A 27,040-nucleotide genomic window follows, 5' to 3' on the forward strand; every position below is an offset into this window, starting at 1 on the left:
GGCGAGCGTGCTCCGCCTCGGCTGCTAAAAGCCTAGCCTTTACCATACTCCCTGTGGATCTTCTCGATGCGGTGTGACTGTCACCCCGAGACCTGGGTGGGGGCTCCACGTGAACTCCCTCCGAAGGCGCATCCATTTGACTGGTGGACGCACATTGAGCCTCCGACGTCCCTTGATCTCCATACGTAGGGTTTGACTGTCCACTCTTGCTGTGATCCATGGTATTTTCGTATTTATTCGACGGCCTACCATTTTGGGAACGTGTGAGTACCATTTCCAACACTTAAACGGTAGAAGGACCAATAATATTGTGAACTGATTATAATAAAGAAAACGCCGGTTCGTGTTGAAAGGTTATACTGACAGTTTATAAAAAAATGAATAATTAAAAGAATACAATATTAGAAATTACAAATTACAAAGGAGTTTGTAACAAAGATATTAACCTTTTTAACCAATTTAAATGAAAAATTAATCAAAGCCCATAGAAAAACAGTAGCTGCTTTGTTTGCTAAGGGTATTGACCTTCCAATCTATAACTTGAAATTTGGAGGCAGAATTAATTTATACGATATCAATTGCCTGAAACTTTTATCAGAAAGAGACTGTACAAAGGCGTATCCAAAGATAGATATTATATTTATTTGCCGGTAACAGATATAGGCACCTATAAGACTTGCTTTTATTTCTGCTACCAAATAGTTGAGCTTATATGTCTGTATTGTATTTTAAAGGATAGGAAATGTCAGTGAAATTTCTGGATACGGAAACCACTCAAAAATGATGAAAAAATTTTATGATTATTATCCCCTTGTTCATAAAAACATCAAATCTCTCGTAAACCTATTTCAGGTATTGAAGTGTTTTGTCCTTTTACGCTAATTTCTCAATATGAGAGGCAGCGACAAAACACTCTATTAGTCAAAATTTGTTTGTAGTTAATGTTTATTCTGTGATATCCATGATAATTGGATTTGGATCCAGTATTTGGATTCAAATGAAAAGAGAAAAAAAGAAATATTAGTATTTATTTAATAGTTTCTTGTGAGATTAAACATTTTCTGAAAAAAACTGGTTCAAATAGCCTCATAACTCTTCCTAGTAACAATAGTTACACGCAACGTATTTAGTATAGGATGCCAATGACTTCAATTTTACCTTAATCAATAGACCAATTTCTATCAAGTAAAATGAAATTGGGCAAACAGTTAAGTCTGCAATAATGATTTTCTTTATGCTTAGTTGGATTTGAATTACAGGCGAAATTTTATTTGTAGGTACGTACCTATAAAGGTCCAAGTGTATCGTATTCACATGGGACTCAAAATGAAAGAATAAAAATAGTAAGTTAATTAATTGATGAACAGACGGATCTATGAAAGTGTGAACGAAGACGAATGGACGAATTAATCAATTATTATATAAATAACATTGCCTAATATTGAATAAAATAGTGAAAAAGAAATCTCAAGTGACAACTATTGTCTGTTTAAATTGAACTTAATGATAAAGTAACATTTTTTTTTAAATTATCACAGAGTAGCCCTGTCTAAATGAAATTAAGAAGAGAACGAAACATTCAAACAATTAATGTGTTTTTTATTTGTATTTACTAGTATTGACCATCAACAGACTATTTTATGGTACAGTATAATTAATATTATATACAGTGTGATCAATTCGTTTGTTTGTTTTCAATAAATAAGGACTAATCCAAGAAATAAACAATTCAGTCGAGAAGTCATTCCTTTTTGCTCATTTCATTGGTTAGTCCTTCTATCCAGTTTCTTCTTTCCACTCGATAGAGACATATTTGTTTTCACATTTTCCTACTATTATTATTTATGTTTTTATGACAACAACAATAAACAGCATTAGTTTTACTATTTTTTTATGCAACTTAGATTGGCAAACAAACTGACGGCCCACCTGATGGAAAGTGATAACCATCGCCTACAGACATGAGCAGTACCATGGACATAACAGAGTATACTGTTTAGCCTATGATACTTCCCATGCGTTGCCATTCCTGAGAACTCAGGTGTTATTTCTCTGTACTTGTATTCAATAAATTACTGCCATATCCCACCCTTCAAACCGAAACACAGCCATTCAAACTTAACTGCTTCACGGTAGAAACACGAATGGGACAGAGGTGATCAAGCAAACGACTTTTGTACTAAGTCTTCCTCTGGTAATACGTGTATAAACTACTCGTATATAATTATAACAATAATTTTGTCTTAAGCAGACGTAAGATTTAAATACAAAATTCTTTTTTTTTTTTATTTATTAGGTCAACAAACAGTAAACACAATAACAATATATACACATATGTATTTAAATATCAATAATTTTAGTGTCACCAACTACGTTGGCCACCTATTACCTACTATAAAACAAAATATGCAAAATGCTTGTGTGCAACTACTTGTACAAATTAAACACATACACATACTTGAATGAGAGAAATATAAAGAGGCGCGTACCAGTTATCCACTCAAAATCAAAGAACTTCCAAATGGATGTTATTTTTGACTATCTTGTCGCATACTTAAATCAAATCTTTCACATTTTACCAAATGACTAATATTTTACAGATATTTCAAACAAGACAGGCATAAATACTGAAGACGTTTTGCATGTGTAGTATGTACGGTAATATTAATAGTATACATGTAGAACTGCTATTTTATATAATTTGCAACTTACAGCTACCTTAATGATTATAGGAGCGTATGTAAATGTCACTAAGTTACCTACCTATTGCATATGCATGTAATAACTTGTAATATAAGAGCTAATAGTGAGGGGGCACTTGACTTCTTTAGTGAGCTAGACTGTACGCACTTAGCACCTTTTAAATTTGTTACCATGTTTGCATTTTGTAATAGAATATTATTTGCTATCAGAGAAATTAAATATGTAAGTTACTAAATAAAACGATACATTAACTTTATATTGACACACACTACATGCTATATCAGTTAAGTTTCTGATCTAAGTTCGTCCTAAAGGATGTACGAGTATGTACCACTATTTAACTACGCCTATAATATTTGTATATATTAAAAAAAGTCATTGTAATTGTTATTTTCTCGGGTAAAGGTTTAGTTTAATTATTAAATTGCAACTCTCGACATTGACTTCTTTTACAACTTTATTGGTCTTTGAACAACAGTAAGTAAGAAATATTTAATATAGAATTGTGATTAAAAAGTATTTTATTAAAAAAGTTAATACACTTCGTAATATCGCGGTTGAAAGTTGGAGACAGTCACAAGCATTTGTATCTTTGTCTTCCCTCATTCACTTTAAGTGAGTAATTCTAATCCCTTCACATTGATTCATGACAAAATTTCATTCAAATCTATACGGTTATTTCTGTAATTTAGAAAATTTATATTTATAAGTTGCAGTATAATTCTGGCTATCACAGGCGATACACGTTTCACATTAAGAAACATGCATATCTGTCATGTTTTTCTACAGAAGGTATCTTGTTTCACGTCTGTAATATTATACAGATTGTTTTAGAATGATATATAATAATTTCTGTGTATTTGCTATTTGAATATTACAACAATATCTAAAGTAGGATTAGTGTATTTGCAAACAAGTATTGACTACGCACTTATCTAACTTATATTAGATATTGCACCATTCGACCAGTATTTCCAGTAACTAGTTGTATCTGCATTAATTCAAGTTCAACACAATTTGTTTACCCTATACCAGCGCTTGTGAATTCGAGATAGCAATCGCAAAAAGCCGTTCAATAGAGATGAGATTTGATCGATATTTTTTGTCGATATGAAATCTCTCTCTTCGTCCTCTTCATTACTGAAGGTCGTGTCCTTGAAAGGTGTCTGTTGCCTCTCTTATGATATTATTAAACGATATGAAATAAAGGACTTATAATAATTTTCCTAGCAAAGACTAGATAACATTAACTAACATAAAGATGTTGTCGTATAAAAAAATCATAATTCTATACTTTACTTGGCCATCTTAGGAGAGAACGGTAAAACGTATTATTGACAAATTTAAAAGGAACTTCTGAATTCGAATAAGTATGGGTACCTATTTATATTTGTTTATGTTACTACTCGATAAGTTATTCGTAGTGTACAAATTTCCATTATTTTTAACAGATTTCACTAACTAACAACTTTACATTTATAATTTGATTACTCGAATATAAGATGTCTCATTGTATTTCACTGTGATTAATTATGAAGAGAAAATAAATCTATTTATTAATATTATTATTACATTACATTGTGAAATATGATACTTCATAATTAGAGAAGTTATAAAGTATCTAGTTGCTGAAATAAATAATATAATGAGAGTTACATTACGATTTAATTTTACAGTATCTAAAATTATCCCAACTTTTGTAACTCTTTTTTCTTCGATATAGGCACCTTTTATGTGATAAATAATTCAGTTTTTACATTAACTAATTCATGTATAATAAAGAAAGGTACCTACAGAAATAGAAATAATCATGTAAAAAGGATTACAAAGGTCTACGCTAAATCACTTAATTATTCTTTTGCCTGGAATTTCAGGCAAAAAACATAGTCTCTTATTTGATGAGGGAAAACTTCTACTTTACACGGATCATGATAGGATTTGCTTTGTGTAACCCAGTGTTTCACAACCTTTTTTGTGCCATGCCCCACTTGAACATTTCCAAAATTTTTATGCCCCCATACATAATTTTTCCGACAAAGTTTACTTGACGACTCTTATTGCCCAGTTGATATTTTGGTAACGTCAAACGAAATGATATCTAATATATTTACAGCATTTTCTTTATTTTTTTTTTTTTTTTTTGTTAAATTTGGCACCGATATCTACTCGTAGCATTGCATTCAAATGGCCCAGAGTAAGGAAATTAAAATCGCTTCGAGTCCATTTTTTAATTGTGCCCCTTAACTATCAAATTGCTCTCCCTGTGGGGCGTAGGCTCCACGATGGGAAACACCGGTGTAACCTATCTAATTTAATAGACCTCTTGTGCTGAGGGCGTAATATTAACGCACTAATATATTTACATCGGAGGGCTATGTATACAACAATGTTTTCAATTCCCTGCTAAAATGTAAGAATAAAAGTTATAGAAGCTAGGAATTTATATTAATAACTAACATTATTCTTAGGACTGACATAGTCGCATCACTAGTATGGACTGCATCAATCTGAAGTTGCAATTTGAAGTTAATTCTCCCAGCCCCTTCATGACAATTGGCAATCTAATCCATCGATAGACACGTTATCGTGAGCGTATGCATGAAAATGAACAAGATATCCGGCGTTCTTGTTACTTTATACACGCGATAGAAATACCGTTAAACATATTAATGTTTAACGGTATTTCTATTTTATAATGGTTTTTTCTATTTTATTGTTAATTGTCGAATAATATTTAGATAAACTAGACATCAATCAATCAATACATATAATAAAATCGTAATTGGTCGCTGTCTGTACATGGAAGATATATAAGGAAAAACTATTATTGGGAGGCTTTATGAACGCAATAGAACCCATAACAATGATTTTTATAATTTTTGTCTGTTCGTCTGCATGTTTATGCACGCTAATCTTAGAAACGACTTAACCGATTTGAATGTAGTTTTCACTAATACATTGCAGTTTGCTCCACTTAACACATAGTATTTGTTTTATTTCAATCAGTTCATAAATAAAAAAGTTATATCAATCTAAATAATTACATATAAAATGTTTTAAAATAACCGATCAGTTGAATTGCCTGAAACTTTTTTTATTATATGTATTATTTTCGAATATTCTGTCTACTCGTGCAAAGCTGGGTCGGATCGCTAGTAGATAATATGATTATGGGCAGTCGACCAGTCCATAATGAGTTATTTTATTGTATGGTTAATATCCACAACTCATACGAGTATTTTTAATTTTTAATATTAGTGCACATTAGTAGATATTTTATGAATGCTACTTTATTTATTATGGAATTCATTTTCGTGACTTTTAAATTGTTAGTTGATATTTGATATTAACATATTATGGATATTTCTTGTTGGTCACAATGGGCCAACTGACCTGCCTTCTTCCTTACCTGTCAACCTTCAGTGGCGACCGACCAGCGTATACCAATAGCACAGGCAGAGTTACCAATCCATCTTCACTCATTAAAAAAAAAACAATGATGATTTCCAAGAGGAACTGCATGGAGGTCGACCTGATTGCTAACATTGAGATTTGTAATTCCCATTACTAACAATCCCTTTCCCCTGACAGAAGGGGATTATCTAATTCAAAACATATATGGCTATAGCTAGGGGGGAGGGGGGTGGCATTGCGGAACAATGCCCTACCTTAAAATGAAAGATTAGACAGATTGCTTTTTCGAAGTCACTTAATTATAGCTTCTACAAAAAAGTTCTTTTGCCTTACCTTAAACTTGGGTCTAACTACGGTACTGAACACATATGTAGTCACTGAATATAGCTCGTAAATATAGTTCTATTACTGTCTACAATTAGATACGGAACGGGCGGTATCCGTTTAAATAATAAATGTACGGTAACAATTCTGATAAAACTATTATAGCTAAATGGCGCGCCTTCGGATTACTGGAGAGAATAATCTAGTAGCCATAAATTGTAATTAACGTGTACCTTTTTTTTTATATAACTTTAAATGTCAAACGAGCTTACGACCCACCTGATACCTAGCAATAGTAAACGTCGCCTATATATACATACAACTTTTGCGCGAAATACAAATCTTTATTTTTTTCCGTCATTAACTTTCCACTGCAGAACAAAAACCTTCCCCGTAAGAAGAGCTTTGCCAGTAGTTGCCACGCCACAAACTTTTATATTTTACTATTTAATTATAACCCTATCATCATCATATCAGCCATTAACTGTGCTGAACATAGACCTCTCGCATAAGAGTGTTTTGTTAGTAGTTAGCACGTTTGACAAACAAATTGACAACTGCAATTAGGCTTCGATTACATTTTAAGAGGGACGCTGCTGTCCATCTATCAATCATTAATTATTATAAGCCTTTTTCTTGCTAGTACTTGGCAAACGATGTTTTATGCCCTACCGCCACTTACGGAGACCTGTTTTTTATGAGAATAAAAACTATCCTATAACAAATTATGTATTATAATGTGTTTTCAGAAAATTTCATTAAACTCGGTCGAACGGTTTCAAAGATTAACGTAAACGAATATTGGACACGAGATTTTTTTTTTATATATTGAGATTATATAGAGCAAAGTTTTATTATAACTAATCCAATTTGTACTAATGAATGATGATATGTTCCTACCATATCATTAAAAACAGATCATGGCTTAATTAGATGCACTCACTAATGGCAGTCGATACGTCCGATTAACCTACATTCAATGCAGTCATCCTTGAACTGTGTTGACATATAACTTTAATACTTCTAGCGGAGGGTACGTTTATGGTTAGGTTTCAGATATGTAACAGCTCACAGACGTGACTTAAGATGGATGTTCCAAATAAAAAAATAGTTTACATGTTAAATTTTCTGCCCTAAATAATGATTTGCCCTCTGGTCAAATTCTGATTCATAATTCCTGCATGAAGTTAATATAAAAAAAATAGATTTAACGAAAACTGTCTTATTATAAATAAATATTATTATTATTAGACAACCCAAGGGTAAAAGATAGTCCTCTCGTGAGAATGCTTGCTGAGAAGACTAGATCATTGTTAGTACTTAAGTATTAACATAGTTTTTAAGTATACTTACTAGAAAAATGGGGCCAAGTTGTCTAAAATAAATAAATAAAAAAGAGGTATGTGAAGTATGGATGGAGGGACCTGTAGGGCTAAACTCACTTCTATTTAAGGGCAAATAGGAAGTTGATATTTGCACACCCATACAGAATATTTTTGAAATAAGTAATTCATAAAAAGAAAGTCTGTAGTTTTTATAAAATCACAGCAAGTACCTTATTACTGACTCGTTTAGTTTTTATACTGACTTATCATCATCCATATTTGTGAATAACTCTAAGTTTTTCAAGTAATTTGAAAACTGGATGGCAATTAATCACAATATATTGTTTCTGCATTTATTAGCACCATAGTACGGCTTGCCATCGACAGGGAGTTCATCCCCATGTCCAACAGCCTCAATGGTCGCGTACTGCGCGGTTTCAGAAATGTTTCCTTCCACAAACACTCAGGTTGTGGAATGAGCTCCCTGCCGAGGTTTTCCCAAGAGACTACAGCATGGGGTTCTTCAAAAGGGGGATAAAGAGGTTTCTTCAAGGTCGGCAACACACGCATAATACCTCTGGTATTGCAGGTGTTCATAGGCTACGGTAACCACTTACCATCAGGTGGGCCGCATGCTTGTTTGCCACCTCAATGGTATAAAAAAAAAACTGCATAAAAACTCGTTCAGATCCTTTCTAATTCCAACAATGACCGGTTTATATATGTTTAAAATTTTAAAAACGCTAGCAATACAGAAACTATAGGGGTTGTTTTAGAAGTATAATAAGAAAATTGTCAAATATACAAAAACAATAAAAATTATGTAAAAATAAGAAAAACGAAGGTCCCTGATTCAGCATACTGGGAAGCACTCTACCACAGCAGCATTTGTATTAGCGTAGTCCCTTAATGACGTCGCACACCTAAGCTAAACTACAAAACCCGTATTGGACCTAACACTTGCTAAAAACTTTTATTAAACCTAGATATTTTTTCTCACTATTTATTGCAAATATACACAAATTTTACTTATATTTTTTACAAAACAAATAAAACCTCGTGTTCACAAGTGCGTTATCAACTAACACAACGTTAGTTCCACATTACGAATTGAAATATTGGGTATATTGTGTTGTAATACCTCATTATGGATAGTAAATGTGTCTCAGAGCAAGAATTTTCCCGTTTTTGGTATGTGGCAGGAAACAATAAAACTTGTTGATATGCATCTTTTGAAAAAGTCGCCAGGACTAGGTAATTAGAGTGATTTAGGTGCTGATACAGAGACGTTTAAGTAAAAGTAATTAAATTATGAGTTTGTGTGCCCTTTGGGAAATCAGCCGACCGGCGCTTTGAATTTTTTTAAAGACCTCCATCATTTTGTTTTGTGGTATTCTATAGATAATATTAAAATATATCTTTGTCGGCCTCCATGACACAGCGGTGAACATGTCGGTTTCTGCGAATGACGTCTCGGGTTTGATTCTTAGTTGAGTCAATTTAAGAAACGAACAGTTTTACATTGGGGTGGATTCTAAAGTATCATTTCTGCGAATGACGTCTCGAGTTTGATTCTTAGTTGAGTTAATTTAAGAAACGAACAGTTTTACATTGGGGTCGATTCTGTAATATCATTTCTCTAATTTTATCTATTAACTTAATATTTTAATTTGATGGTTTGTCGAAGTTACTGTTTTATGAATGTCCATCATAAACCAAATTTGTCATCGTCATCACATCAGTCATTAGCTGTCTCTATCTAGCACAGGCTTCCGCCATAAGAGTAGTTTGGCAGTAGTTGCCACGCTTGGCAGTCGGGTTAGCAACCTCAGTTACGCCTTTGGTGATATTTTAAGAGCTACTTTCGACAACTAAGTTCCCTCAGCCTAAAAAGGATTATTACCCCTACGAAAAATGAAAGTGTGGCCTATTCTGTACCAAGCTACACGACAAGTTTAATTATATTATATATATATATATATATATATATATATATATATATATATATATATATATATATATATATATATATATATAAATTTGATATTAATCAAATTGAAATTTCAATTTTAGAGTCGATCTCATTAGCTCAGATCTGGATATTCTGGATAGTGTCCCGGATGTTCATTTTCTGTATTCCTTATGACACAGGATATCATAGTTTAACGACCAGATAAATTGGTATAGTTTTCTGGCATTTATTATTATTATTTTATAGGCAGCTATTAAAGGTTGCTTTTATTATAAATATTTATGTACGTTGTTTTTTAGTGCAATCATTTCTTGTAATCATTTGTATCTACAATAAGTTTACTACTGTAATCTTTTGGAGGAAATAATAAGGAGTATCCTATCTACGGCACAATATTGTATAATAGTAAATTAATTATATGATAATTGTATGGAGACGCTCGTAAATTTCCACGTACATCTATTAAATATTTAGTTGCTGCGTTAAAAGCATCTCCATACGTAATGAGTTTTTTGGTTACCTTTTAACGTATTAACAGTTTAACCAAATACTAATAATAAATTTAGTATACACCTATATATATATATATATATATATATATATATATATATATATATATATATATATGTATATATATTATATGGGATAAGGGACGGCTTACTTTTTAATCTAAAATAATAATAAAACATACATAAATAAAACAAACTATATTTTGCTGTGCCATGATAAATCATAGTGTTCGTAATTCTGGTTACTAGTATAGTATTATATTATCTGTGGTTTCATTTACAAGTGTAGGCGGCTACTCTTCCCGATTCAATTGAGAAATTAACTTCAGAATGAAGGAGTAAGCTCTAGGCAGTTTGAGACAATAACGGATGAATATTTGAACTTTAACTTCGTAATAAAGGTCATTTGAATAGTAGACTGTTTAAAATTGGCTCGGATTATAGGTAATTTGTTTCTAAATTATTTTATATTATTTACAATTTATAGTACCTACAAGTAAGTACCTACTTGTGTGTACCTACTTTTTAACTTAACAAATGTGGTATCTGACCGGTAATTTATAACCGCCAAAGCTTATCGAGTGACAAACATGCAAATTTAATTACAAAATTTCACATTTAATTTAGTAGCAAGATACTTTTTTTGTCTTTAGAGAGACCATTTAAGTTGAACCATCTTCCAAAGACAAAGTTATGGGATTTTTAATCTTTCATTAATTATATTTTTTTTATATTGAGAATCAAAACGCAAACATGAAACCAAGAGAGGTTTGTGTCCAATAGAAGAATTTTTGGGTTGTAGTAATAGAAAACGGTGTTTTGTAATTTCATTACAAACAATTCAAATGTTCTGGTATCATCAATATTATTTTTTTGTAACGGTTGAGAATGGAATGATAACTCCACATGCGCTATTGGTATACGCTGGCGGAGCACCAATGAGGGATGATAGATAAAATTTACCACGATGGTTTCCAAGATAGAGGTCGACCTGTTAGGGTATATTGCTAGCAACGGTGCATTAGATCTCATTACTAACAATTTCCTTCTTCCCGGCACTAGTGAGGTATGATAGGTAAAGATAAAAGCGGGTCAGTCTATCAGCGGGTAATATGTATTCCTTACCCACTCCTCTCCCCTCACATCAATATTTATATCATTAGATATTAGTATTATATTTATATTACTTACTATAATAAGTTATTCGACATTTTTCATAAAATATATGGGCTGGTCCTGCTTAATGTTTAAAAAAAACTCATGTTTTGCATTTCCATTTGCATTTCACCTCCCTGTGCGTTTTATCAAGATAAAATATTCTAAAATATTCTGTTGTAAGTACGCCTCTACAATGAGTTTTTTTTTTCTATTGAAAATGGGATGTTAATTGCAAAATAAAAGAATACAATGTTTAAAATTCAATACGGAACCAAATTTAAATTGACATGAGTATTTAGGCGGTAAGAATGCTCTGAAAGATATAAAAATCTGCTGTTAATTGTCTGTATTATTTTATTTTTTAATGGATGATAATGGAATGGTAACCTCGCTTGCGCTATCGGTATACACTGGCGGGGCACCAGTGAGAGATGATAGGTGAGGATGAAGCAGATCAGTTAGCCCACCGTGACGAATCTAACAATAAATCAATCGATGATGGTTTCCAGGGGGAACCACGAGGAGGTCGACCTGATAGGGTATATTGCTAGCAATGGGGCTACTAATCCCCATTACTTACAATCCTTTCTACCCCCAATGTTTATATTGGTTGGAAACTAAAGAGGATGTGCTGTCAAACCAAATAGTAAATACACAACTAAAGTTACTTTATGTATATAATTCAAAATTGAATAAGAAGTCATTTTGTTTAAAAAAACCAAATTACTGGCCTGATTTTGATAATTTCTATGGAACTAATATAAATAGATATCCTTTCAAATATAAATAGCTTTTTCCAAATCATTGTCGCAAAACGTGCATTGACGAAATGACAGTCGAAAATTGATGGCTAATCTGGAAGATTGTAGAACTTCTAATAATAATAGTAGTCAATATTCGAGTGTTGGCTATTGACAAAATTAAGGGGAGTTTTGCCAGTAGTTGCCACAACTGATGGTGATACTGTCATCATCATCATTATTAAACATGAAAAATACCACCAAATAGAGAACTAAAATAACACCAAATAGGCCGGCAGCACACCTGCAATGCTGTAGGTGTTGTGGGTGACCATGGGCGGCAGTAGTCACTTACCATCAGGTGAGCCGCATGCTCGTTTGCCCCCTGTGTTGTAAAAAAAAAAAACTTTCTCCTTTTTCAATCAATTTTTAAAATCAATTGAAAATGCATATAGTTTCTTATTACCTAGATATTTATAATTTTTTATGGACTCTTACTAATATTATGAAATTGAAAGTAAGTTTGTATAAGTATGCCGATTAATTGAGTCTTTATGGCACCATAAAGATTCAATTAACTGGCATAAAATTTAATAAATACTCATATACTTGTATATAAAATTATTATTATATATCTACTGAATTTACCTATTATTGTTTATATGAAAATAGATATATTATATTGTAAATATATATGTCTATTTTATTTTTATTTTTTTTTGATGGGTGAAAATGGTATAGTAACCCCGCATGCGTTAACAGGATACGCTGGCGGAGCACCAGTGAAGGGTAATAGATGAGAATTAAAACAGGCCAGTTAGCCCATCAAATATATGTCTATTTCCATCACAAATAATACGTTTTTTTTTTGGGATGGAAATAGACTACTTTTTATCTCGTTCAATCAACATATCATTGTCACGTAGGTGAAGTCACGGGTAAAACTAGTTATTAAAAATTTTAACTACTTTGTCCACGTTCGAGTATTACTTAGCTATCTCTACAACTACAATTCCCGCGCAAAAAATACCACTTGAAACTTCTGTGTTTACAATCAGAAAAAGTGTGCATTTTTCAATGTTATTGCTGTTCGCCAACGTCATCGTTACACTTAGATAAGAATACATATTAAATAAAAAACAAGAGTATAAAATGATGAGAAACAATGGGAAGGAATTTCAGACGAGAGGTCGAGAGCAATTTTACTTTCTTTTCAGTTAAAGTTAACAAAGAGCCTAACAAAATCGGCTCGTCACTCGCCTATTTCACTCGGCGTTTTAATTAAACGGCCAGTGGCGTTGGTTTCGGACGTGATGTAACTAAATATTGACCAGATATATACAAAGGTTTAAATCTGTACACTTAACATTTAAATTTTGTGGCGCGACTTTTTTAACGTATAGGAGACTAAGTATGCCCCGTGGCTTCGCCTGCGTGAATTAGTACATACAGTATCCTATATACGAAGTTAGGATGCAACCTACTTGTGTACCAAATTTATTTAAACCCGTTCAGTAGTTTTTGCATAAAAGAATGACAAATAACTATCTTTACAAACTTACGTATTTATAATATTAATAAATTTATAGGTGTAAGTTATGAAAGCAAATCAGACAACGCTCTATCACCATTATCATATCAGCTGTCAACTGTCCACTGTTGAACATAAGCCTCCCCTTTGGTAGGTTTGCACAATAGTTACTACTCTTGGCAGGCGAATTGGCAACTGCTAGTTAGGCTTTAGAGATGTTTTAAGAGGGACGCTGCTGCCCATCATTCACCCTCCTTTAATCGCCTCTTACGAAGGGGTATTCTATGTCGGAACCACACAGCCTCGTTTACCATACTCGTGGCTATATAAAGGTTTATTTGGGAAACCAAACCTGAAGCTTGTGAAACTAAATTTGCATTTAAATATTCTCGGAATTCTAAAAAGATCCTTCGAAAAAGTACTAATCATTTTCATTCGGTCTAATCTTAATTTAATTATATATTCACACGCTCGTTTGAACACTATTAGCGATGATTTTATTGCAGATTGGAATTTAAATTGAATGTTTATGTGACAACCCTGGATAGAGGCTAATGGCCGTATGGCTGTAAATTGTGGAATTGGCCAAAGGCGCCGCAATGACGGCGTTTTCATTTGGTTCATGGGTTTCTTGTGAATTTAGACTGAGTAAAAGTTGATTGTTATCACTGTTTTCAGAATCTTTATAAATGGTGCCTGCTGTTTTCGACTCGTACTTATAAAATGAATATTTTATAATTATTATATATTTTAAAAGCTTGCCTAAAGTACTGTGTTACGGACCAACAAGAAATAAATTTAAATCAATTCTGACTGAAATTAGGGTTTACCATCTCGATTCGGTTAAATTAATAATTAGATTTTTGGAACAGTATGATTTCTTTTTATACACCGCTATACACATGAAAAGATAGATCGATTTTTGTGAGATCGATCCCTTTAATATCGATTTCCTCATGATTTGAACAGGCAGTAGAATTGATTTTACAATTAAAGTTGAATTGTATATAATCCTATGAGTCAATTTTTTTAGCACAGATAAGTGACCCACCATATGAGTGAATGAATTTGAATAAAATTTAGTACACACAAAAACCACATTCTACATGAATTAACATAGGATACTTATTATCCTATTTCACGCAAGTAAAGCAATGAGAAACAGCTAGTTAATAATGATACCAAGTACCCTATAATTACATTCTCCAACTCTAACTACTCATTGTTCATCTGATCTTTCTCGACAGCTAAAGGTGTTTAAAGATTTGAGAATGTTGATCTCCCCGTGACGTGGCCCATCAAACATATTATTAATGGCATGCATTAACAAGTAATCTATCTACATCACTACGCCATCAATAGAATATTTCGAGGGTAATTAATTACACCACTCACTGTGTAAGACAAATATAAGGTACATTTATTCGTAGGTTATCAAAAATGGAGAGTATTTTTAATCAACTAGTAAGGGCAAACAGGTTGGATAATTTATCGACACTAATATTATAAAAAGGAAAGATTTGATTTTTATTTTACATTTATTTGTTGTGGATAAATCCAAAAACTACTCAACCTATTTAAATAATTCTTTCCCCTATAAAAAGCTACATTATCATCGAGTAATATAGTACAGTATAGCAATAGAGGGAGACTTTACAAAAGTTAGTTGCTTGGGTACCTCTGTCCCATTCGTGTTTCAACCGTGAAGCAGTTGTGTTTGCATGGCTGTGTTTCGGTTTGAAGGATGGGATATGGCGTGAATTTACTGGGTACAGAGGAATAACACCTGAGTCCTCAGAAATGGCAACGCATGGGGGGTATCATGGGCGAAACAATATACTCTGTTATGTCTATGCTACTGCTCCATCTGTCTTCCATCAGGTGGGCCGTCAGCTTGTTTGCCGTTCTAAGTTGTATAAAAAAAATTTAAAACTAAACAGAGTTTTGTACATAAATTACAATAATGTAACTGAAAATATTAAACAATTTCCTATTAAAGCTAATATAAAAAACGAATTTATATTTCTGTTTCTTTACGCGTGCGAACCCGAGGCCGATTCTGAACTTTTATTAAATTTACAATGGTGAACAAGTTGATGACCCTAGCTGGAAAATGGTGTATTATATTATATATGGCAATTCCATAGTATAAGTACAACTTACAACAACCAGAGGGAGACTTTGTACAAAAGTCGATTGCTTGGGTACCTCTGTCCCATTCGAGTTTCTACCGTGAAGCAGTTGTGTTTACATGGCTGTGTTTCGGTTTGAAGGATGGGATATGGCGTGAATTTACAGGATACAGAGGAATAACACCTGAGTCCTCAGGAATGGCAACGCATGGGGAGTATCATGGGCGAAACAGTATACTCTGTTATGTCCATGGTACTGCTCATGTCTATAGGCGACGGTTACCACTTTCCATCAGGTGGACCGTCAGCTTGTTTGCCATTCTAAGTAGTATAAAAAAAAAAAAACTTTATTAACACCACAATCATATAAACATAAACAACATCATGGACATCTCATATTTATACCACAGTCATCGACATATTATAACAGCTGTTAATTGTCCACTGCTGAACCTAGGTCTCCCTCTTGAGGGTTTTACCATTAGTTGCCACGCTTGGCAGACGGGTTAGCAACCACAGTTAAGCTTTGGTGATGTTTTAAAGGGAACATTGCTGCTCAATCTTTGACCGTTAAATTCCCTTAGTCGCCTCTTACGACAACAAAGGGAAAGGAAATACCAATAAGGATATACGACAATACTGTGGTATTTAGCATTTTTTTCTAATATTACAATTTTTAAAAGAATTTAGAATAGAGAAAGTATACTGTCTTATAATAATAAACCCTGTAATTCAAGGGGAATAGGGATTGTTAGTAATGGAGACTCAAAATCCTATTGCTAGCAATATACCTAACTAGGTCGACCTCCACGCGGTTCCCCCTGGAAACTATCATGATTAATTCTTCATGATGAATTCATCATGATAGGCTAACTGGGCTGTTTTGGGGGGAAAGGGATTGTTAGTAATGGAGACTGAGAGTGCTATTGCTAGCAATATATCCAACCAGGTCGACCTCCTCGCGGTTCTACCTGGAAACTATCATGGTTAATTCCTGATGAATTCATCTTGATAGGCTAACTGGCCTGTTTTCATTCTCATCTATCACTCTTCACCTTCATCAATGAATGTTTGTGTATATATTATTTACCATCATTAAGCGACGAAGACATATCAACATTTATAACATTTTGGTACACCAATTTAGTTCAACTATTCCCATTAAATCGTTATCTACGTGTTTTTAAGTTATTATCGAAAGAACGATTACCAATACTGAGTTATTTTAATATGTACTTATTGAGGTAAATAATCTAGGTATATATATATATACCTAGATTAAGTTAAAAGGCGTAATTACCTATATATACTCACTTAAATTTTAATTTCCCGTTCAACCTATTAAAATCCTCGTGCCCCTACATACCTAGATTAAACTTCTTAATTTAAGAATACATGAGTATATATAGTGCCTGTCCATTTAGTGATAATTGGGTATTTTAAATGAAACTAAGTACGTAGTCTATTTAACAAAAGTTCAAAAGAATAAATACCTAAATTATAATGTTTAGTACCTCTCTTGAATCTATTTTGGTGTCTTTTAATTGAAATTATAATGCATAAAATAATAAAAACACCAATTTAATAAAATTAACAGACGAATATTTTATACAAAATCTATACAAAATTTTTACTCGGTTTTAAAAGTAGATACGTTTGTTCTGATCATGTTTGTTTTGCAATCAGTTCTCAGGAGTCGTTGTAACCGTATATTCTGTAACATTAATGATGTGAGAACAAACAACATTGTGAACGTCATATCATGAAAACCACTTTCAATTAAATGTTTAAGTAAAAGTACGAGTGAGTGATGACGGATGAGGATGAAAGCCAAGTCAGTTGTTCCATCGTGGCGAATTCGTTAGGAATTAATGACACCACTAAACGCTACGGTTACCACATTATCAATTAGACGGGGCGCTAAAAAAAAGCTTCATCATAAAAGATTTGTATAAAAAAGTTTTTTGGTAAATAAAATAAATACCTAATTAATTAAAAGCACTGCAATGCAAAATGTTCAAAACATAAAAAGTAATTCTTTACACTATTTACGCCATCTGTTGATAATATTATATTTTAAATAGTATAAAAATGACAGCTATAGCAGTCTAAATATGCTTTTGTTAATAGATGTCATAATTTCAAAGTAGTTTAAAATAACCTAATAAACAATTTTGAATAAATTTTATCTTTAATTATTAATAAAATGTTATTAATAATTCATAGAAAAAACATTTGATCTATTTCTATTTATGTATCTAAGACAAAAGATACAAGATAAGGTATTATTTTTTTTACAATTTAACGCATTTTAATAATTATTAATTACGTTACATAAGTGAAACTATTTTCCAAATTTTATTTCAATTAACGCCATCTATCAAACTTCTATAATAATAGAAGTTTCATAAAGATGTCGCTTATTTATCATTTATTCGTTTGTTTCTTCATCATTTTAATTTGGTAATCTCCAATTTAATGTCGAAAGTGACATCTATTAGTGATGTTAAAAATGTTCGATGAAATAAAATGTCAAATTCTTGAGAAGTGATTGGTTGTTTTACGCATATTCTAGTTTTAACCAATGAGAAAAGAATTTGAACAAGATTAGGTTATAAGCGAAACAAAGTAAGCTTTTAAAAAAAATAAAATCGACGATTGACATCAATGAGAACAAAATTTGGTTATGTTCATTCGTACAGAGTAAAGTTGATTTTTATTAAACTATTACAATCTCGTGTGTACTGTTCAACTTCACGGATAATTTGTGTATTTTTTGTGTTGTGCATTGTAAAATGACCTAAATTGTGAATTGTGAGATTTTTCTAGTGAATATAGAATCAAATCCAAATAGGAAATTGTGTATAACGATATGATACTCTGCTTAGCAGTGTTCTAAGATTGTGGTCATATCGTTAAATTTCATAACACTTACTGATAAAATAATTGAGATGGCTTCAAAACCGATTAGTCAGAAACGAAGGTAAGTGATAGTATATAATGCGAATATATTCCAAACGGACATGATAATACTATTGGTCAGCATGTTAAACTTTATTGAGAAATATTTTCCGTCGCTACTGTCACCACAATACGCACTGTCCTGTAGCTTTCTCTTTAATCGTTAATATATTAAACGTTTTGTCTTGTCATACATGGGTCTAAAAAAATATAAGTTATTAATTTACCCCTACGTTTCGTTTCTTTTACTAAAGTTGTGGTAAATTTCTAATGTGGACCAACAAATTCTGTAAACAATTTTGTCCACGACTGGTAAATTAAAACGAAGGTCTTGATTATCAAGATAATTATATTGAAATTTTAGTAGAAAAACTGAATGAAACACCGTTTTAACGCAATGAAAATTATTAGCTTATGCAATGTTAACATTATTCAAAACAAAACAGGTTTCGTATTCAAGAGTATGGGTCTATCGAATATAAATATTTTATGTTGCACCTAATATATTCATGACATATTTATTCTTGCATCTGGAAATTCAATGACATTGATACATAATTAATAAGTAAAATGTCTACTGTTTAGGTACAGATTATCCATAAAGTCCATTTTCTACATTTGGGTCATTGTGTTTATAAGTAGAATATCATAACAAACTTATAGTTGTACTTTTTTTTATTATGAAAATATAGAAAAACTTCACATGGTTTACCTTGAACATACTGTTTTACTTTAAAGGGGTATTAGTAACAAAGTGGGTCAATTGGTTCAATACAAAGAAGTCACCAGGAATTAAGTACAATGTCTTCTGGAAAGGACAGTATGGTTGCTGACATAATTGTGGCATCTTTGCAATCTATTAAAAAATGCAGCTTGCAGAACAATTTTGGGTTGCGAATCACCTATTATCCGTATAACGCTCCTATATAATGATATTGTCAAAACCAAGCCTGAACTTGATATTCATTTTGACAGCCAGTCTGTGTTCATGTCTTAATTAAAAAGTTGATGTATCCTCACCATTAAGTTTTATCTTTATTTTTAATTTAATTTGAATAATTTGAATTGTTGGTTGTCATCGGGTGAATGTAAATTATTGTTTTTATTAATTTGATGCCATTTAATTGTTTAATAATTTAATTCTATTTTAATATTTTTTTAATTTTAATTTAAATGTAAGAACAGTTAGCCATAATCCACTAGTGTAATGTATCTAAATCTTATGTTGGTGATCCTAAATAAATAAACTATATTGGCATATTGTTAGAAAAGGGGTTGTCAGTCCTCTTTACTAGCAATCCCTTATCTCTCTGCAGGTACTGTACCTTAGATAAGATGACAACTTCTCTGTTGATCTTTACCTGATATATTTTTTTTATTTTCAACTACCAGGTTTCTGGAGGAAGAAAAAGGATAGTCAGTAATGGGATCTAAAACTCAAGTTGCAAGTAATGCGACCTACTAGGTTGATCTTCATGCGGTTCTCCCTGGAAACCATTATGGTTAATTTTTGTTGAATTTGTCACAATGGACCAACTGACCTGCTTTCATCCTCATCTATCGTCTCATCGGTGCCTCACCAGTATATATCAATAGCCCAGGTGTGGCTACCGTTATAGTTTTACCTATTAAAAAAATCATAAAGCTTCATTTTGAAAAATTAGTACAAACAAAACAAATTTTAAAATATTGCATAATTCTAGCATGTGTATTAAATTATTTCAGTTATATGAAATGTATCCTATATTCATATACACACATATTCAAATCTAAAAAAACTTACTTTAGGCCTGTATTGATATCCTTTAGATATGGAATATAGGGATGAACATTCTCATTAAATTAATTTAATTTTATAATAAATGAATGAATATATAAAAATCTTTTTATTGTTTTCTTCAAAGAATGATACAGATTACATGAGTTAAAAATATGTACGAAAAAAAAAAACAAGAAGCAAGATAAAGAGACAACAAGGGGCCACTTTACCTTGATAGAGCCATTACTAAATAGTGGAGTCTTCAAGCAACCTTGGGATGGAGAGGATTAATTAAAATTGAGTCTGGTCAATGCATAACAATAAAAAAATAATAAGAGTAAAGGAGAAGAGGAGGCGTAAGATAAATTTAAATGCAGTATAAATAATAATATACTTACATATAATAATAGTAATAAAAAATATCTATAATTTACCTGCTTGCTTAATAATATTTTATTTTAAAAATAAGAACACTATGTATTTATTAAACCAACTCAAAGTGTCACTTTAATAAATATTTTGTACACAGAATTTCAGTCGAGGTCATTTCCAAAAATAAAATTCTGCAAAGTAATGTCAAACAGCAAAACTGAAGGAAATGAATCATGTTTAATAAAATACTATTTATTTTTCTTGCATTTATGTAAAGAGTATGTAAAACTTATAATTTTATTCTATGTATAGCCCTAATGATATAATTTAATAAAAATTTAAACAAAGGAATGATCATAACACAGTCCACTGATCTCTATAATTAGTAGAAATTTAAAATCAATTAATAGATTGAATGTTTTAATTTCATTTAGAGTGTCTCTGAGATAAACTCTATTGAACATACTGTATCACAATATGAATAATAATATGGTATTATTAATTGTATTGAGGTTTTTTATCTTGAAATTATAATGCCTGGAACACAGTGTAAGACAATCCACCACTAGATGGAGTGACAGCCTCAAATGTATTGCAGGGAGTCAGTGGATGAAGGTGGCTCAAGATCGTTCTTTATGGCAATCTATGGCATATGTTCAGCAATTGACGGATAATGACGACGATGATGATGATCTTGAAATTATTATATTTTAATTTTCAGTTATAAAAACTAATTACTTTTATTTAAGTTTCTATCGATATTTTTGGTATTTACACTAAAATAAATAAGTACGGTAACTCAATATAATAGTTTCCGTATGTCAACAAAATATTTTTCCTTTTCGTTTTCATTATAAATTTGTGTATAATTGTTGTGGGGGCTGCCCCTCAGCCGAGATGGTTCAATGAACGCATTTCTCAGTAAAGTGCATCATAATTTCACCTGCACGTATAGACATTAGAATTAATATGCGGTCTATGCCAATCGGCATTTACGTAAGAAAAAAAAATAATAGCCAAATATTTATTTTCTTCTTTTTGCCTATACTAATATTATAAGAGGAAAGATTTGATTGTTTGTTTGTAATAGTAAACTCAAAAACTACTCAGTCGATTTAAAAAATTCTTTTACCTATAAAAAGCTACATTATCAGAAAATAACATAGGCTATATTATTTTCGAAAATTCTAACTAGCCGTGTGAAGCGGGACTGGATCATTGGATTTCTTTTTTTGCTTTTTTTTTAATTATAGTTTATGTATATTATAGTTATTGTATCAGCCGTTAACTGTCCATTGTTGAATATAGCCTCTTTCATAAGGAGGGTTTTGCCAAATTTATATGTGTAATAATTCAAATAAAGTAAATTTTAAATTTTCGCATTAGATATTTATAACCATAATGTATACAAAATGACGAAACCACGGAATATTTAACAGTACATGTACGATAATAATCACAATAATTTCGTAATTTATTTACTTACAGGCACAAACATTATAGGTGTATATTGTTATTGTATATCTACTAATATTATGATAACATTGTAACTAGGCGGTGTCTACTTACAATTTTATTATATATTTATGTATATAATCATATATTATGTACATAAGAACATGGCAGATATTTAAGAAAAATTTATATGAAGGGCCTTAATAAGAGCAATTGAAGCTATAACAATATTTTTTGGAAATTCTGTCTGTATCTCTGATCCGGCATCACGCAAAAACTACTAAAGTTACTGCGCCAAATTGGATGCAGTTTTACTGTGTTCCTAAAGGTCTAACTTGAAATGTGGTATATGTTTTATCTTGATATACCATCTATAATTAAAGTAGATTTTAGGAGGCTCCCTCCTAAAATCTACGTATACGAAGTAGCGTGTAAAAAGAGTATAATAATTTGATCTGATATTTTCTTATTGGGATACCCAAGTCGTCTACTAGATATGTAGGTTAAAGATTGTAAACAACGATTTAATGACCCCTTCCCATTACGTAATAGTGTTGTTTCTCGCCAACGCGATAGTTAAAATAGGTTAATAGAAATACATCCCTGGTAATCTATTAGATTAATTTAGAATGCTTTATTATATACATGGAAAATTCAAAATGATTTTAAATATAAAAGGCGGTCTTATCTGTAAGACATGTTATTTAAATAACTTTAGAATAATATTTTAATAATTATTTTTTCATTTCTGATTTTAAGGAAGTCCAGATTAGGGTATTAATAGAAGATTCGAGATGTTTAAAAAAGATCCTTGGTGTATATTACTAAATTACAAATATAGCCACGTGGGTTACTTTTAAGTTGTGTGATGAGTAATTCGATACAGTGCATGTCAAGCTCCTAATCTAATCTAAGAAATTTTAAAATGGCGCCAAGCACCTTTATTTAAAAAATACGAGTATTGGATATCCTTTCAGGATCGGCTGTTGTGGTGGCACGCCAGCCACCAATTCCATGACAATACGTACACACATACACAGCTTCTTTTAGGGGTCTGTATCTTGAAATAAAACACAGAATCCTTATAGGATATATAGGAGAACTGTTGTTCGTCTTTCTGTCTATTCGTCTCAAAAGCCTTTTTTTTCTTTAACATGTGGATGTGTCAAGCTGAAATTAATATCAAATACTCAAGTCAAAAAAGTGCAATCTCTTGAAGTGAAGTAATCAAACTTCTAAATCAACACAAAAGATACAGCCATTTAGCGTATATTTAAATATTTGCAAGGGAATCAAAACCTATAAGTTACTTCCTGTTAACCTAGAATCATGAAATTTGGCTAACTGTACAGCACAGCACAGGTGAAGGGAAAAATTCGAAAACCAAAAATTTGTAGTTTCTTCAATACTTTTTTTGCACTTTTTTATTCTATTCTAGTTAATACGAAACCCTCGGTAACGTACGCGAGTCCGACTCACTTGGTTGGATTTTTTTTTATTGTAAAATTTTAATGTGTTTAACCAGTCTCGCTGATGTAAAGTGATTACGTATCTGAGATGGAACACACAGACTTAAATAATGTATATTCATTCTTGCCTTGAAAGACAATGGATTATAAGAGTCGGGAAAAATATACTTGACCTTTTTCTTTAAATTTGGCTGAACACGCTGCCACGTGTTTAGATATAGGTTATGTTGTTTTGTAATTTTATCTATCGATTCTTAAAAGTTCGTTCCTTTTATGTAAAATTGTCATGGCTCGCTGTTTGTTTGTCATCCAATTAATGTTGGTTCGATTAAATTAGGATTTTTTTTTTTTAATTTGTACGACGTTAAAAAATTGTTTTTCAGGTTTGATATTAATTGGATAAGACACTTATCGCTTAAATTAATAATATGTAATAAGATGGTTTTTATTTATTATTTACCATTGCACAATATATATACTTATTTACATAAATAGAGTTTAATCTAGAAATAAACAAAATTCATTAACCACAAACTAATGTAGAAATAATCCTGAAGGTCGACCGGTATATATGGGAGGAAGGGATTGTTAGTAATGCGAATAATCAGCCCTATTGCTAGCAATATACCGTATCAGGTCGACCTCCATGCGGTTCCTCCTGGAAACCATCGTGGTTAATTCTTGCCAAATTCTTCACGATGGGCCGACTAATCTGCTTTCATCCTCACCTTTTAACTATCACTTGTGCCCCGCCAGCATATACCGATAGCACAGGCGTGGTTACCATTCCATTTTCATCCATTAAAAAAATCTGTATATGGGGGAAAAGGGATTGTTAGTAATGCGAATTACCAGCCCTATTGCCAGCAATATACCCTGTCGAATCGACCTCCACATGGTCCTGGAAACCATTGTCCTGAATTCCAAATATATTCATCACGAAAAAGCAGGTTAGTCAGCCCTAACCTGCTTTTTCATTCTCACCTATCATCTTTCACTAGTGCCCTGCCAGCGTATACCGTTAGCGCAATAGGTTACCATTTCATTATCATCTTCTGAAAAAAAAAAAACACCAGTGCATATAGCTAGTTATGGGGTCACTACTTCCCATTACTAATAGATAAGATGAAAAATTATTTTTTACAATACATTATCTTGTTTTACAGAACAGCTCATACGGAAACGAGGACAAGATATAAAACAAACTATGTCTCTAAAAACATTAAATTATTTTAGTTCAAGATATCAGATATTACCAATTATAATAACATTTTTCCTTAACGATTTAGTCATAAACAACTTAATTTCAAGAACAGAACAACAGTTCATCCGTAAATGAATTCCCGGAAAATAAACATTAAAATATTTTTTATCAGTGTACTACCACCTATATAACTATAATATACGTACTAAATTACTTACAAGCACTCATTTTTTTTTCTATTCAGAACAAGGTTAAGGCAAATCGTGATTGTCTATATCTATTACGACTACAATGTCTTAGGTATTTCTATTAAAATGGCCAAGGTCATAATTTCAAATTGTAATTTACTATATGCAAGACTAATTAATGATATACAGCTCTAGTGACAAGTAGTATTGTTAAAATATATAATATCATAATTTATATCGACTTATGAACTTAGACATTTATAATAATAAAGTTCAAACTTTAACCGAAATGTGGCAATAATTAGAATTTTTTTTTCTAATAGATTATTTAAAAAGTGCTCTGTCAGAGTTCTAGCAGATTTAGGATCTAAAATCTGCGGTCTGTTTCAACAGTTTTTAATGTACAAGTAAATCTATCAATATTTAACGCGACCATAACACTGTGCTGTTGTCCTATATATTGTAGTAGTATAAATTAAAAATCGATTATTTGATTCATTTTTCGATTTGTTACTAATTTTATTGAAAGGCTTGTGCTTCAACCGTGAAGCAGTTGTGTTCAATGTGTTGCATAGCTGTTTCGGCTTGAAGGTTGGGATATGACAGTCCATTTCCAGGGTTCCAATAAGAAAAACAGAGTTGGCTAAGCAAGCTTGCATTGAAACTATTTTATTATATTTTGAACCAATATCCGCAATTGGATGTATTTGCCTACAACTTGCTGGAGTTTCATCGAATGACCACCAGGTGGTTGTGTGCAGAAAGTTAGAAATTAAATTTATTTATGTGTATTATTTATTTTTTATATATGTTATTGTACTGATGATTTCCTGGGTGAGCGTATTGGAAGACTGAAAAGCTCATCCAGTAGATGTAATAAATAAATAAAACTTGGTTACTTTCCAATTTCCAAAAGAAGGAGGTTCTCAATACGTTTGTATTCTTTTTTAATTTTTGTTATCTCAAAACTGTCAGTTATGCACCGATTGGAAAATAACCGGTTTTGCTACAATCAAAGTCGGTTAGTTGGTTTTTTTATGCAACATGATCTTAAATTATTCTATTAACACAGATCTATTATTTACCCACTATCGGTATATTCTACATAATATTCTGTTTAAGCATTAATTTATCACTTAACAAAATGCGTTTGTTTCGTATATAGATAGCTATGTACAATAGTTCAATGTCCAAACGGCTTACACGCTTGCATAATTTATTGTTCGTCAAATTTTTATTCACTATGTTTTGTTCTATAAGTTTTCTTTTGTCATACCTGTTATCAATATTGAAACTATTGCTAAAAATACAATTGAGTTTGCTGCAAAGTATTATTCTCATTTATTAGCACTTATTACATATAATTTTATTGCGTAGTCATACAAGCTACCACCAAGCGTGCTCGATTCGTCAATAATGTATTTGACGTACGAATTGATAAAGGTTATTAGATAAGCCACAATAATGACAGTACTGTTTTCTACTTTTGTAATATGTATATATAATATATTTATTATTTTTTAATAACAACTTGTCTACACAAATTCTTAGTAACCTTCATAGGGGGGGGGGGGGGGATTATTAGTAATGGAGATATTAGTCCCCATTGCTGTCAATATACCCTATCAAGACCACGCGGTTCCTCCTGAATACCACCGTGAATAATTTATCGTTGAATTCGTCACGATGGGCTAACTGACCTACTTCCATCCTCACCTATCATCCCTCACTGGTGCCCCGCCAGTGTATACAGATAGCGTAGCGTTTACCAGAGGGAGACTGTACAAAAGTCGATTGCTTGGGTACCTCTGTCCCATTCGTATT

General features: G+C 31.8%; 1 protein-coding gene across 1 annotated transcript in view; it reads left to right on the forward strand.

Moving 5' to 3' along the window:
* The first annotated feature begins 18,468 nt into the window (after positions 1-18,468).
* The window catches only part of LOC113519898 (hypoxia-inducible factor 1-alpha-like), a 134,681-nt gene continuing 126,109 nt past the window's right edge, over positions 18,469-27,040 (forward strand). Inside the window, exon 1 of the mRNA XM_026905118.3 lies at positions 18,469-18,791. Coding sequence (XP_026760919.2) covers positions 18,760-18,791 — 32 coding nt within the window. The 5' untranslated portion in view covers positions 18,469-18,759. The remainder of the gene's footprint in view (positions 18,792-27,040) is intronic.

Source organism: Galleria mellonella, unplaced genomic scaffold (genome assembly GCF_026898425.1).
Source record: "Galleria mellonella isolate WM207_F2 unplaced genomic scaffold, CSIRO_AGI_GalMel_v1 utg65, whole genome shotgun sequence".
NCBI classification, from domain to species: Eukaryota; Metazoa; Arthropoda; class Insecta; order Lepidoptera; family Pyralidae; genus Galleria; species Galleria mellonella.